General features: G+C 37.1%; 1 protein-coding gene across 8 annotated transcripts in view; it reads left to right on the plus strand.

The window, feature by feature from the left end:
• USP15 (ubiquitin specific peptidase 15) overlaps positions 1 to 14,838 on the plus strand; it is a 131,302-nt gene that overhangs the window by 113,084 nt on the left and 3,380 nt on the right. For 6 of the 8 annotated variants that reach the window (XM_059683447.1, XM_059683446.1, XM_059683448.1 and 3 more), the window contains 10 exons: positions 1,424 to 1,507; positions 1,598 to 1,692; positions 1,787 to 1,978; positions 2,843 to 2,958; positions 3,139 to 3,411; positions 4,602 to 4,672; positions 5,017 to 5,132; positions 5,739 to 5,888; positions 7,660 to 7,763; positions 10,698 to 10,786. In XM_059683447.1, coding sequence (XP_059539430.1) covers positions 1,424 to 1,507; positions 1,598 to 1,692; positions 1,787 to 1,978; positions 2,843 to 2,958; positions 3,139 to 3,411; positions 4,602 to 4,672; positions 5,017 to 5,132; positions 5,739 to 5,888; positions 7,660 to 7,763; positions 10,698 to 10,786 — 1,290 coding nt within the window. Of the gene's footprint in view, positions 1 to 1,423; positions 1,508 to 1,597; positions 1,693 to 1,786; positions 1,979 to 2,842; positions 2,959 to 3,138; positions 3,412 to 4,601; positions 4,673 to 5,000; positions 5,133 to 5,738; positions 5,889 to 7,659; positions 7,764 to 10,697; positions 10,787 to 14,838 lie in introns of those variants that run through there. The other 2 variants (XR_009451246.1, XR_009451247.1) reach the window with 2 other exon arrangements.

A 14,838-nucleotide genomic window follows, 5' to 3' on the forward strand; every position in this document is an offset into this window, starting at 1 on the left:
AGAGGCATGAAAATGAAACCGACTGACGATTCTCAGAGGAAAGGGGGTGTGGGGGCGGGAAGAGATTAAACATCTTTTATGCATGTATGCATTACCTGTGGACACAGACAATAGAGTGGCAAAGGCCTGAGACGGGGCTGGAACCGAGTGGAGGGGGCAGTGGGAGAAAAAAAGAGGGACATCTATAACAATCTCAACAATAATAATTTTTTTAAAAAGTAGTAGTGTAGGGAAAGGAAAATTTTAAAGGAGGGCATGTTCAGCCGTCATGCTAGGGAGGTCAGTAATATATGGACTGAAAAAGACTTGGTTGTATGATAGTATTGACAACATTTGTAACAGGATAAAAAGTGAAGACAGAAGCCACAGTGGATTCGTTGATAAGTGAATGGGAGGTGAGGATGTTATGATAGTCAGTGTAGACACTGCTTTTAACAAGGTTTTGTGGGGGGGGGGGTTTTAATCAGGGAAAACAATGAGGGACTATTTCGTTCTGATTTTTTTAGAAATGTGTATATATTCCAGTGTTCATGTACTACTCAAAATAAAATGAAATAAAGGAAATTACTGAGCTTAGGTTCCAGAGGAAGCAGCAGGGCATGGGATTCAGAGCATAGATGCTAGGGTTAGCCTTGAGTTGGAAGGACACCTGATTCTCTTTGCACAGAAAAGGACTCAAGTTTGTAGGGGGAAAGCAAGTTGGAGATTTCTTCTCCAGTAGCATCTAATTTTCTCCAGATAATGAAGGGAGAAGTGGTGAAATAGGAAGCCAAAGGAATGCTGAAGATTTTAAGTAGTTACTGAGAGAATAAGTAAATAAGGGATACACAGACTTCTGGCTAGCGCTAAGGAACCAGTTGAGATAGGGCATTGAATTTGTAGTGCACTAATCTTTAAAGTTGGGCAGTTTTCTCCAGTCTATGTGAACAGCTCTCTAAGAAAGTGTAGCAAGAATAAAACTGAATAACAAATAACTAAAGGTTTTGCAATGGAGTAGTTGAAGTGAGGAATCATGTGCAATCTGAATGGAAGGGTATGAAGACAGGGAGCTAGTAAACTGGGGAAAAATTCAGAATAGGCCAAGAATAGGAAATAATAATGAGTTTCCAGTTTGACCAGTAAGTATAGTTAGACAGTATCCTGTTAAAGAGTTTTAAGATATCAGGGGTAGAACAGGTTATAACAAATTCTAAGAAGTTAACTACAGTTGAATGCAAATGTGAGTCTTTGAATTGAGTAGCCAAAGGACAATAAGGTACAGATAAATTATCCATATGGACATTGTCACCGGGATGATGTTAAGATTGGAGACACTGTGAGCCAAATGCCAAGTGACTTTGAGGAAGCAAACATGACATTGGTCTCATCTATTGAATATTTTTTGCAAAGTAATAAATTCATTAAAAAAATTTTTGTTTCTTAGTACAAAGTGATTGTCCCCAAAATTGGAAACATACTTGATCTTTGCACAGCATTGTCTGCTTTATCAGGAGTACCTGCAGATAAGGTAAGATGGTTCTGGGTTAGAAGAATGTAAGTTGGAGTTTATTTTTGCAGTGTTGTAAAACCAGCTCAATAGAAATTTATTTTTTTTTAGATGATAGTTACTGATATATACAATCATAGATTTCACAGAATATTCACAATGGATGAAAATCTTAGTAGTATTATGGAGCGGGATGATATTTATGTGTAAGTACAAAATTCATTTTGAAAAATATCACGAGAAAATATTCAAAAGAATAACAAAAGTTTTCAGAATTTATTTTCAGCTTTGTCTTTATAGGTTTGAAATTAACATCAATAGGACAGAAGATACAGAGCATGTGATTATTCCTGTTTGCCTACGAGAAAAGTTTAGACACTCAAGTTATACCCACCATACTGGTTCTTCACTTTTTGGTCAGCCTTTTCTTATGGCTGTACCACGAAACAATACTGAAGATAAACTCTATAATCTCCTACTTTTGAGAATGTGGTAAGTGTCAGATAATTCTGCATTAGCAAGATAAAATATAAAATAGCTAGAGAAAGTAAAGGTGCATCGTACATTAGATAAGTCTGTATTATCTCTAGTTTGTTTAGATAGGTAGCAATTTAAAAATCAAAGTATAGTCTAATCCAGTTTCTTGATCATGTAAAACATTAGTGAGTTAATTTCACACCCAGGAAGCATGAATCCTTTTAGCCATTTTCACCAAATGTTAATAGTTGGAAGAAAATAATAAAAATGTATCATGCATATACACTCTAAAATCATAACAATGTCAGATGTTTTATCTCTTTGTACACACTGCTACTTCAAGAACTCATACAAATAAACAGTTTTATTTAAAAGGATAAACTTTCATGGTTGGTAGTATTGTAAGGCAAACGCTCTTTGTCTTCCCGAAACCTTGAATTGAATTTTAAAGTAATCAAGAATGTCATTTGATCCCTTTCTTTTGTTCTTTATCACTGACATATTTGTATTCTTACTTATTTTAATTACTGTAGTCTCATAACCCATACATAAAGATCATGTTACACACCTATAAATGATCTTAGCAATAACATATATTTAACCTGAGAATTTTTAAGTGGTGAAATTATTTACCACACACTTTTAACATATAAAAATATGTTAAAACTCAAGAACAACAAATCAACTTTTTATGAAGACAACCAAAACAAATGATTAGTCAGTTCCACATAAGGAACTTTATCTTGAGTTGAATTTATCCTTGAATCTAGCAAATGACCAGTTATTGCCTTTAAAAGTTTTATTTTATTGAAAGAATAGAAAACTTTAAGTTTTTACCTTTATAGCACTGAACTTGTTTGATTTCTGATTTTATTTAAGCCGATATGTCAAAATATCTACTGAAACTGAAGACACTGAAGGATCCCTACATTGCTGTAAGGACCAAAATATTAATGGGAATGGCCCAAATGGCATACATGAAGAAGGCTCACCAAGTAAGACTTTCCTACTAAATTGTGAAAACTCTTCACTTGCATTTTTGCCTCAGAAAAGTCAAGAGGATGGGGATTAAGGAACTAAAAGATATCAGCAAGCTTAGGAAACGTAATGTTAATATTAATAATTTTTAAATGCAACATTGAGTTTACTTAAAGATTTCTAATATCTAAAATTAGGTGAAATGGAAACGGATGAGCCAGATGATGAATCAAGCCAAGATCAAGAACTTCCCTCTGAGAATGAAAATAGTCAGTCGGAAGATTCAGTTGGAGGAGATAATGATTCTGAAAATGGATTATGTACCGAAGAAACTTGCAAAGGTCAACTCACGGGACACAAAAAACGATTGTTTACATTCCAGTTTAACAACTTAGGCAATACTGATACCAACTACATCAAAGACGATACCAGGCATATAAGATTTGATGATAGGCAGCTTAGGCTAGATGGTAAGTATTTGTGAAAAATGGCTTGAACACTAAACTTTAGCAAAAAGCATGTTATTTTTTTAGATGGAAACTATAAAATTCAACACATTAATTTTAGTACTTATCTATCTAAAATCTTAAGTTAAAAGCCTTAATTTCTAAATATCCTATATAATAAAATCCTAATATGCAAATTGGCCGCAGAGGGAGGTGATGGCAGGCAGGGTGAGTGGGTGGAGCCAAGCCACCAGCCAAAGCAGGTGCCAGCTAGGGCCCCCCCACAATCGCCCTGCCGGTTGCCCCACAGATTGGTCCTGATCGCCGGCCAGACCTAGGGACCCTACCCTATATATGGGGAACAGTCTCTTAGATTTCAAAATTAAAACCTGGCAAGGCTACACTAACACTGAAAAAACGGATGTTACAACAATGACATGCATGGACTCAGGCTTGCACATTTTGTGGTCAGCCCTGATTCTGACACTTAATACTGTGTGACAAAGCCTATTACTTAACTTCTCTCTGCTTCAGTTTTTCCACCTGTAAGATGGGGAAAATGGTACTACCTCCTCAGAAGGATCATGTTATGTACTACTTTTTATAATCAGGGCAAAAAAATGTAGCTGCTATACAACAGCAAGATGTCTTTCACCTGTATGAAAAGTATGGTCACTGGTGCGTGCAGCCTCCCAGATTGCAAGAGGGATGTCCGAGGGCGCAGGCTGGGCTGAAGGCCCCCCCATCCTACTCAAATTTCGTGCACCAGGCTTCTAGTACTAAAATAAATGTTAATGTTTATTAAATAGAGGTTGGACTTATGCTTAAGTTTTGTTTTGGTTTTTTAATTCCTAAAATACTATAATGGTTTAGAAACAATGATTTGCCCTGATCACCTAATACAGTGGTCGGCAAACTCATTAGCAGAGCCAAATATCAACAGTACAACGATTGAAATTTCTTTTGAGAGCCAAATTTTTAAAACTTACACTATATAGGTAGGTACATTGTTATTAACTTAATTAGGGTACTCCTAAGACTTAGGAAGAGCCACACTCAAGGGGCCAAAGAGCCGCAGTTTGCCGACCACAGACCTAATCAAAGTAAAAGAGATTGTTGTATGTTTATTCTTACATATGTCTTAACATTAAAATACACTGATCTTAACACTAAGGCATATTAAATTTTAAAGAAAAATATGTTTTCCACCTTAGAAAGATCTTTTCTTGCTTTGGATTGGGATCCTGATTTGAAAAAAAGATATTTTGATGAAAATGCTGCTGAGGTAAGTCATCACTCTTTTTTTATATTTTCCATCTTGATCACACTGTTTTGTTGCATTCTTTTGCTCCTACCAAATGTATTTATTTTGCCAGTAAAAAATTGGTTGATTATGTACTAGAAAATATTTATTTGTTTTAAACATGCTTTCTGTTTATACTTTTTAGTTGTTTTTAAGTGTGTATATAGAACTTATTTAGAAGTGTGGTGTAAATCTCAGCTGAAATAAGCTTTGTGATTCTTTTGAGGAAGTTTGCGAGTTTTTCATTACTATTCATAGTAATATGGTATCACTAAAATGAGTTTTGTCTCATTTGTTCTCTTAACTCAAGAAATACTTCTCTTTAGGATTTTGAAAAACATGAAAGTGTGGAATATAAACCGCCTAAAAAACCCTTTGTGAAATTAAAAGATTGTATTGAGCTTTTTACAACAAAAGAAAAGCTAGGTGCTGAAGATCCCTGGTAAGAAACAAAGTTAAATAGTTGTTTCTAATTTTTTTTAAGGTTTATACGGAGGTATGTGGTCCATCAAGTTAGAAAGGTGATAGCTAAATTCCCTTTGATATTTTAAATAATAAACATTTATTTATATTATTTTATTAAGAGGGATGAAAATGTCTTTAAAAGTATTAAAATGTTAAGCTTTAATTCCACTATTATATTTTTCATAATAATTACTTTTTCTTGAGAATTTTTAGCAGTGCTGCCATTTTGAGAGAAACTGTTTTAGGGAAATTGTAATATGTTTTGTGGTATTATTAATTTCATTAGAGCCCAGAAATTTTGAGATTTTTCTAATACCTGCATCTTGGCAGAATTAGCATACTGAAATGTAAATAATCTAGCCTTTGTCATTTATTTGAATATTTATTTACATATTCATAATAGTTAAACTATTTGGAATATGTATTGAATATAAAAATAATGGGAATTCCTATTAAATCTATTTGGTGTATATTTGACATACAATAACTGCTCACTAAAATAATGTAGAACTTTTCAAACTTTTTAAATACACATTGTTTTAATTGCCTCTATCAAGCTTTAAGTGTTTCCCTTCATTTTTAGGTATTGCCCAAATTGTAAAGAACATCAGCAAGCCACAAAGAAATTGGATTTATGGTCCCTGCCTCCAGTACTTGTGGTACATCTCAAGCGATTTTCCTATAGTCGATACATGAGAGACAAGTTGGATACTTTAGTTGATTTTCCTATCATGTAAGTTTTAATTATGCTTCATAAACATCAGACAGCTCTAACTTTTTTTTTTAATATATTTTATTGATTTTTTACAGAGAGGAAGGGAGAGAGATAGAGAGCCAGAAACATCAATGAGAGAGAAACATCGATCAGCTGCCTCCTGCACACCCCCCACTGGGGATGTGCCCGCAACCAAGGTACATGCCCTTGACCAGAATCGAACCTGGGACCCTTCAGTCCGCAGGCCGACGCTCTATCCACTGAGCCAAACTGGTTAGGACTCCTTCAGTTTTCTTATTGCATTGTCCAGAGTATGATATCATATTCGTAGAAAGGTATGAAGTGGTCTGGAGATGTAGCATCTTTGTATTCCTCTCTTTTTAAGCTTTCACTGAATATAATTGAGAATTCAGAAGGACAAAAAGGGAATATTGTATCTCATTCATGTAGTCCAGGAAGGACTTTATGGAACAAAATTATGCAACAAGAACTTCATACTTTCCAATTTTGCTAAAGAACATTGATAGCATTTTTATACATTTCATGATATTTCTGCACCAAATCTACTTGCTATAGTTAATAACTAGACAAATGCTTAAGGCAGGTATATAAAGGTGATTGGAAGGAAATAAATGATATAGTATTAAAAACATTCTGTGGATTGCTTATTCTAATTGGTGATTATAAATTTAAAATGTTGCCCTAGCTGATGTGGTTCAGTTGGTTGGAGCATCATTCCATACACTGAAAGGTCTCAGGTTTGATTCCTTGTCAAGGCACATACCCAGTTTGCAGGTTCAAACACAGTCGGGGTGCACGGGAAGCAACCAATCAATGTTTCTCACATCGATGTTTTTCTCTTTCTCTCTTTCTCTCCCTCTCACCCTCTTTCCCTCTCTCCTTCTCTCCCTTCCCCTCTCATCTCTCCCTCCCTCCCTCCTTCCCCTTCTCTCTTCCTCTTTCTCAAAAATCAATGGATACATATTCTCGGGTGACGATTAAAAATAATAACAATAAATAAAATTGAAAATGTTTTGCAATTATGGAACCAAAAAATGGTAATTTTCTCTTTTACAAAATTATGAGCCATCAGAGTTTAAAGAATATGACATTTTGACTATATAAGTACAAGGATAACCAGAAGTAATGATAATCTCTGGAACCTATTAGAGAAAGTAGTTTAGAATCATTATTGTTTTTCAGTGAGGCAAGTACAAAAAGTGTAACCAGAAGTAATGGTAAGCTATAACATGGTCATGTTCCAGTTTCATGAGAGGCAGATTATAAACAGCTGATTACATGTCACAGAATGTTGACCATTTGGGATATACAGATTATCAGAATCAGGAAATTTAGAAAAAATTTTGGGGGTTAGATATATTTAAATTATTATAATATTTCCAAGAAAGTTGTTTTTCGTTATCCCTTTATTTTTCTTTAAATAATTCATTTCTTAAAATGACTTTAAAAATACAAAAACAAAAAGGACCTAGATGTTAGGTAAATAGTGATGAATACTTTTCCTAGTGCCGAAAATTAAATGTATTAGCATCAAAACATTAATCTAAATAACAACAATCACTGGATAATTTTTAAATTCTCCACCCCTAAGAAAATTTTTGACAAAACATTCAAATCTCAGGAGTATATACATGATTTGCTTTATAGAGTTATTTGTCGCTTAGTAATTTCTTTAGAGATATTAATGTCAAACAGCACTGATAGAGGGGAATAGAATTCATTACATGTAGGTAGAACATAAGACTAATTTGATCTGTCTTTAAAACAGTGACTTGGATATGTCGGAATTCCTAATTAATCCAAATGCAGGTCCTTGCCGCTATAATTTGATTGCTGTTTCCAACCACTATGGAGGGATGGGAGGAGGACACTGTAAGTTGACAGTTTACTTTTCTGCTAAAATCATGATGTTTGATAACTCCAGACTTTTTTCCTTAAGATATTTATTATTCCTTAAGGGGAAAATATGAGGTGTGTCTTACATGTGGTAGTTGTTCAATAAATATTGATTAATGAACAAATGTGCTTTTGAATGTTTTCAAAAAGGCATAGAGGATTGAATTATTCATACTCAGTTCATACTTGTCTATTCAGGGCTACTGTCCTTCTCCATTCTCCTTCCCTTTCCCTTCTAATGTGTTTAATGTATGTGCTCTTATAGGTCATGCATCATTGTTAAATTACATGATTGGTACTGTGCTATAAATCTCATCTTTTTCTCTTAGCATAAGAAATGTCCATGTAGTCCATTGCTTCTAAACACTCATAACTTACAGGTACCATATTTTATCTCTACTTATTTCATGATGGATATCCAAATTGCCTTTAACATTCTACCACCGTAAGACTGATAAACATTATTGTTTATGTTCCCCTTTGTGAGAATTTTTTTGAGCTGCATACCCAGAAGTGAGATTGTTGGGTCATGAGTGTTCAGGTACTTCCAGATGGTTCTCCAGGATGGTTATACCAGTCTACACACTTTAGTTGATAGATTTTTCATTGAACCATCTTTGCATTCCTGGAAAATCCAACTTATCTTTTAGTATTTTTTATATACCCTGTTGGATTTGGTTAACTAATTTTATTTAGGATTGTTACATTTAATTTGTGCTAACCGCTACACTGTGGAACTGCATGCTGTAACAATTAATGTGTAAATGAAATGTCTACTCTAATAAAACAGGCTGGGATACTTTATCTGTTTCCTGAAGCAGCTAGCATTGTATAGGAATTAACTATTCATGAAGTCTAGTAGAATTAACCTGTAAAAATTCTCTTACCTGGGCTTTACAGCCTTAAACTTTTTATTTATGTCATGCTTTGTGAAGTCTATTCAGTTTTCTTTTTCCAAAATGTGCACATTGTGGCATTTTCTATTTTTCAAAAAATATATCTGTTTTCCAATTTATTTGAGAAGAATTGTTTATAATACTCTTATGCTATTTTTTCCTTTGTCTTTTCTCTCTTTTTTTAATTGGTCTTCTCAAATCTGTCTTACTACTCTGTCCAAAGAATTAGCTTTACATTTTATTAAATTTTCTTATCTATTACATGTATGTGTTCTATCTTATTGATTTCTTCTCTTCCCTTTGGTATATTTTTCTTCTTGTTACTTTGGGTTTGCTCTGTTGTTCTTTCCCAGCTTTTTGAGTTGAATGCTTTTGGCTTTCCAACCCCCCCTCACCCCCCCCCCCCCCCCCGACTTCCTCACCCTCATCCCAAGTTGAAGGCTATAATAAAAGTTCTAAAATTTCCTTTACTGCTTTTATCTGTATCCCATCAAGTTTGGAATGTCATATTTTCAGCTATATACTTTTCTAAATACATGGTTTTTATAAAACTCTTCTTTTATTCTGAATTTTATTTTGTTACAGGCACTGTCTGTATTATATTAATCCATAGGAGGGTTTATTCAGGCTTCCATGTGGCTTAATAAATGGTCTGTTCCTTAATGTTTGTGTGCTTGAAAAATAGGTATTTTTCTATTCAAACATAGAGTTCTCTAATAATTTCTGCTTACCAAATGTATTCAAATTATTACTATTTCTGGTCATTTTTTATGTTTATTCTTTTTTTGAGAGGAATTTGTCAGGACTTCTACTGATCTTGTTTTACATTATTAATTGTATTTATGTTTATAATGGGTAGCTCTTCTTTCTCTTTTGTTTCTTTTACCAGGATTTGATGTTCTTTTATTTTTCTCAGAATTATAAATGTTAATCTAGCTTTCTTTTAATAACATTTAATTTGCAAACTCTGTATGCCTTTTTATAGGATTTGTCTCTCTTATAAACCATATTGTTAGATTTTTGTCTTTTTATTCAGCCTAACAATGTTTCTCTTCATTTCTGAGGGTAGCAGTTGTGAGTTGACAACTTTATGGCCCACAATAGGCCATATTGACAAATTTATGGCCCACAATAGGCTCCACTCAGAAGAACAATGCATTTGTTTTGTGATGGGTAGAATTATTTAGAAGTCGTGGCCTATAAAGTGTCACTTTTTAGAAGCTATGACAGCAGATAACTGTTTTCAGGACATTTTGCAACTTTGTTTCCTCAGTTATTAAGTAGTTTATACAAAACATGGGATGGGAAAGGGGGCAATTTTTTTTAACTTCAAGATGAAGCAAAACTTTAAAACTTGTGCAAATTAATCACTTTTTACCTTTCTCTTGCTTTGTACTTTTATTAAAGAATGAAAATTATTATAGTGTGAAAACCACGATAAATTAGTGGGCTAGTATTGTTGGAAAATTTTGTCATAGAAAAATTAAATTATAGGTAAAGTTTCAAACTTTGAGTCAGAGGCAGACCTGGCTTTGAATCCTAACTCTGCTACCTAACAGCTACACTGTTGGGCAAGATGCCTCACTTTCTCCATCTCTGAAATTGGAAGGATAATAATGATACTTTCTTTATGAATAATGCACAGAAAGTGCATACCACTGTGCCTGGTACATGATAAATGTTAATTACCATTTGTTGTCATTAGTATTGTTACTCTGTGAATTAAAAAAATAATAACAAATCTAAAATAAATAAATAACAAATCTGTTCTGTTTGTCCCTGAGATGAAAAAAAGTTACAAATTCATCTTATGAAAAGTATCATAGGCATGTAGATTTTAGGAAATTATTCTAAAAACTTTTAATCAATGAATCAGTTGAATGTATAACAGATAGGCCTTATATAGATGATTATCATATAATTTTAATAGGTGTTCCTCACACATATGATTTTAAGGTTTTAATGGAAACCATAAATTATTTCAGTTATAGAGGTGGTTATATTTTTTCATTAGATACTGCTTTTGCAAAAAATAAAGATGATGGAAAATGGTACTACTTTGATGACAGTAGTGTCTCAACTGCATCTGAAGACCAGATTGTGGTAAGTGTGTCTTTTATTTTCTGAAAATCAAGAAAACCACTGTTTTAAAAAAGGACCATAGTATACTGTAGTCTGTCCTCTAGCAATTCTAATAGCTAAGAGAAACTTGCTCTGATTTAAAGAAATGTAAAATTGTCCCCTAAGTGAAAATTTGTTTTCTAAATTTGCCCACTAACAAATTTAAAAGTACAAATTGCAACGTGAAAATTTTCCTGGTAGTTTTCAACATGAAAATTGGAGTTTTCTAAGGAAAATAATAACTTCTTTTTATAAAAAAATTTTTTCTCTAGAAAATAGGCTCAGTCATTTCTAGACTACTTAAAGTCAGAATGTTAAAGTAGAAAAAGAAGTCCTTTAAGGGCCTTACTATACATATGATTTTAAAAGTAAAGTCTTATCCTTTATGACAGTTAAACTCAAAATTACATAATTAGGTAAAAGAAATCATATATATATTTTTTTTAATTAACCCTTTGTATTGTTACTTTAATATTTTCTAAATAGCAGAAAAATTAGGAAGCTACATCTAGTCACACTTGCATCAGTTTATCAGTTACAGCCAGAGCCAAAATATTGGCATTTGTTTTGCTTCCCATCAGAGCAGATTTTTATTATAAGATATTGATTGACAAAAAGATGACTTGTATATTCTAAAAAGAAAGTTAAGATTTGCCTGATAAAAGCTTATATTTCTATGAATTTTGCCTTTCTATAAGTTTTATTTATTGATCATATTATAAATATTAAGAATTATAAAGATTAAGAAATATAGTATTTACTCATGTGATATTTTCTATACAGAAGTTTTCTGTTGATGTGTAAAGTGCTGACTGCTTTACCATTTTTCTAAGTTTAAATTATGTATTCCTGAGGGCAGAGTCTAGCATTTGCTCTAGTTTATAATACTTTAAAATTCTTCAACCTAAATTGTTCAACTTTGTAAATTAATAAACTTCTAGGCCCATTTATTTGACATGGTTTTGACCTGTCATTGGATGAACAGGTGAAACATAATTTTGAGTTGTTTCCCTACAAATATTTTATTCTTTATGTATATGTAGTATATGTATATACATATAAATTTTGTACTGTTGCTTATCTCCTTATAGCTATAACAGAGAACAGACTTGAACTTTAATATTTTTTAAAATGTGTATAGGCCTAAATTGACTACACTTCCGGTTCATATTTAGACTTCTAATGTCAAGTCATATCTCTCACTTTTCAATCCTGAAATAGCTTACATCCTTTTTCAAAGTCTTTTTGACAACACTACTCTAATCTTGCCTTCAAATAAATATCTTGTTTATATATAATATATGAATTAGATGTTTCCTTGCATCTTAATAATGGTTCTTCATTTAGTCAACAAGTACTTGAGTCTATATTTAAAACTATTGTAAGCTAGGTTAAAAGACAAATATCATTTCAAGAGGTTTACAATCTAAAGATGACAGATAAGCAAATTAACGATTATATATGATAAGTGCTATTAAATATTTTGGCTACATTGAAAGGAGGCAGCTGTCTTATGTGATTTGGGGTTAAAGGAGACAGGACCACTGCAGGGAAGTTTTCATAAAGAACGTAGTGTTTAACCTAAGTCTGCAAGTACAAATAAGAGTAAATTAGACAAAAGAAACAAAATATTCTATGCAAAAAGAACAGTACCTACAAAAGTAAGGAAGCATGACAGAACATGACATTTAGGGAAACAGCAAATAATTCAGTATTACTGAAAGAAAGATTCTTGCTAAGGATATGGGGCAGAAATTAGCTAAATTTGGGACTCAGATTAAGACAAGTGACTTCTTTATTTAGATCTTTTTTTTTTTAAAGGCTGTGATAAGCATTGGGTGATTGTTAAGTAATAGGACATTATTAAATCTGCATCTTAACATCTGCCTGAGAACACTATAGAAGATAGATTGAAGGGCACTGAGAAAAGCAGAAAGGCCATGTTCTGCCACCAGCAGAAGGGAGGCTGTCACGTAATTTAAGCAGTAAAAGCTTCTAAATCTACTATATTGTCCACCTGAAACTAATATAATATTGTACTAGAGGCCCGGTGCATAAAAATTTGTGCACTCGGGGGAGAGGCGGGGTCCCTCAGCCCGGCCTGTGCCCTCTCGCAGTCTGGGACCCCTCGGGAGATAACGACCTGCTGGCTTAGGCCTGCTCCTGGGTGGCAGAGGGCAGGCCCAATCCCTAGGTGCAGGCCCTGGTCGGGCTCACAGCAGGGCCGATTGGGGAGTTGGGGCGCCTTCCCCTGTCATGCACAGAGCAGGGCGGATTGGGAGGTTGCGATGCCACCCTCAGTCACACTCAGGGTAGGGCCGATTGGGGTGTTAGGGCACCGCCCCCTGTCACACTCAAGGCAGGGTCGATGGGGAGGTTGCAGCAACCCCCCCTGTCACGCACAGAGCAGGGCCCATCAGGGGGGTTGGGGCTCCGTACCCTGTCATGCACAGAGCGGGGTCAATCAAGGGGTTGGGGAGCTCCCCCCTGTCATGCACAGAGCAGGGCCGATCAGGGGGTTGAGGAGCTCCCCCCTGTCACTCACAGAGTAGGGCCGATAGGGGAGTTGGGGCACCACCCCCTGTCACACTCAGGGCAGGGCGGATCAGGGGGTTGGGGCGCCGCCCTCTATCATCCACAGAGCAGGGTCAATCAGGGGGTTGGGGTACCGCCACTATCACACTCAGGGCAGGGCCTATGGGGAGGTTATGGCTCTAACCCATCACACACAGAGCAGGGCCTGTGGGGGGGGGGGGCCACCCTCTATCACCCACAGAGCAGGGCCGATCAGGTGGTTGGGGCGCCGCCACTCTCACACTCAGGGCAGGGCCGATGGGGGGGTTATGGCTCTACCCCATCACACACAGAGCAGGGCCCGTGTGTGGGGGGGGGGGTTAGGGCGCCACCCTCTATCACCCACAGAGCAGGGCCGATCAGGTGGTTGGGGCGCCGCCACTCTCACACTCAGGGCAGGGCCGATGGGGGGGTTATGGCTCTACCCCATCACACACAGAGCAGGGCCCGTGTGTGGGGGGGGGGGTTAGGGCGCCACCCTCTATCACCCACAGAGCAGGGCCGATCAGGTGGTTGGGGCGCCGCCACTCTCACACTCAGGGCAGGGCCGATGGGGGGGTTATGGCTCTACCCCATCACACACAGAGCAGGGCCCGTGGGGGGGGGCGGCGCCACCCTCTATCACCCACAGAGCAGGGCCAATCAGGTGGTTGAGGCGCCGCCACTCTCACACTCAGGGCAGGGCCGATGGGGGGGTTATGGCTCTACCCCATCACACACAGAGCAGGGCCCATGGGGGGGTGGGGTTGGGGCGCCGCCCTCTATCACCCACAGAGCAGGGCCGATCAGGTGGTTGGGGTGCCGCCACTCTCACACTCAGGGGGGGAGGTTATGGCTCTACCCTGTCACACACAGAGCAGGGCCCGTGGGGGGGTGGGGGGGGTGGGGCGCCACACCCTGTCACACACAGAGCCGCAAGGCCATCAGGGGGTTGGGGAGCCCCCCCCTATTAGGCACAGAGCAGGGCCGATCAGGGGGTTGGGGCGCCTTCCCCTGTCACGAACAGAGCAATGTGGATAGGGAGGTTGTGGCCCCGCTCCCTGTCACGCTGATCCCGGTGCCGGGAGGCCTCTCGGCTCCGCTGATCCCAGTGCTGGGAGTCATATTACCCTTTTACTATATAGGATAGGGGCCTGGTGCATGGGTGGGGGCTGGCTGGTTTGCCCTGAATGGTGTCCTGGATCAGGGTGGGGGTCCCCACTGGGGTGCCTGGCTAGCCTGGGTGAGGGGATGATGGCTGTTTGCAGCTGGTCACACACCCTTCAGGGTGGGGGTCCCCATTGGGGTGCCTGGCCAGTCTGGGTGAGGGGCTGAGGGCTGTTTTCAGGCTGGGACTGAAGCTCCCAACTTCTCCTTTTTTTCTTTTTTTTTTTATTCTGGGCCAGCTTTAGCTCTGGCTCCAGCTCTGAGGCTTCTGCTGAAAGAAGGTATCTCGTTTGTTTCGGTTCTATAATCGAAAC

This window comes from Myotis daubentonii, chromosome 2 (genome assembly GCF_963259705.1).
Source record: "Myotis daubentonii chromosome 2, mMyoDau2.1, whole genome shotgun sequence".
In the NCBI taxonomy this organism is placed as follows: Eukaryota; Metazoa; Chordata; class Mammalia; order Chiroptera; family Vespertilionidae; genus Myotis; species Myotis daubentonii.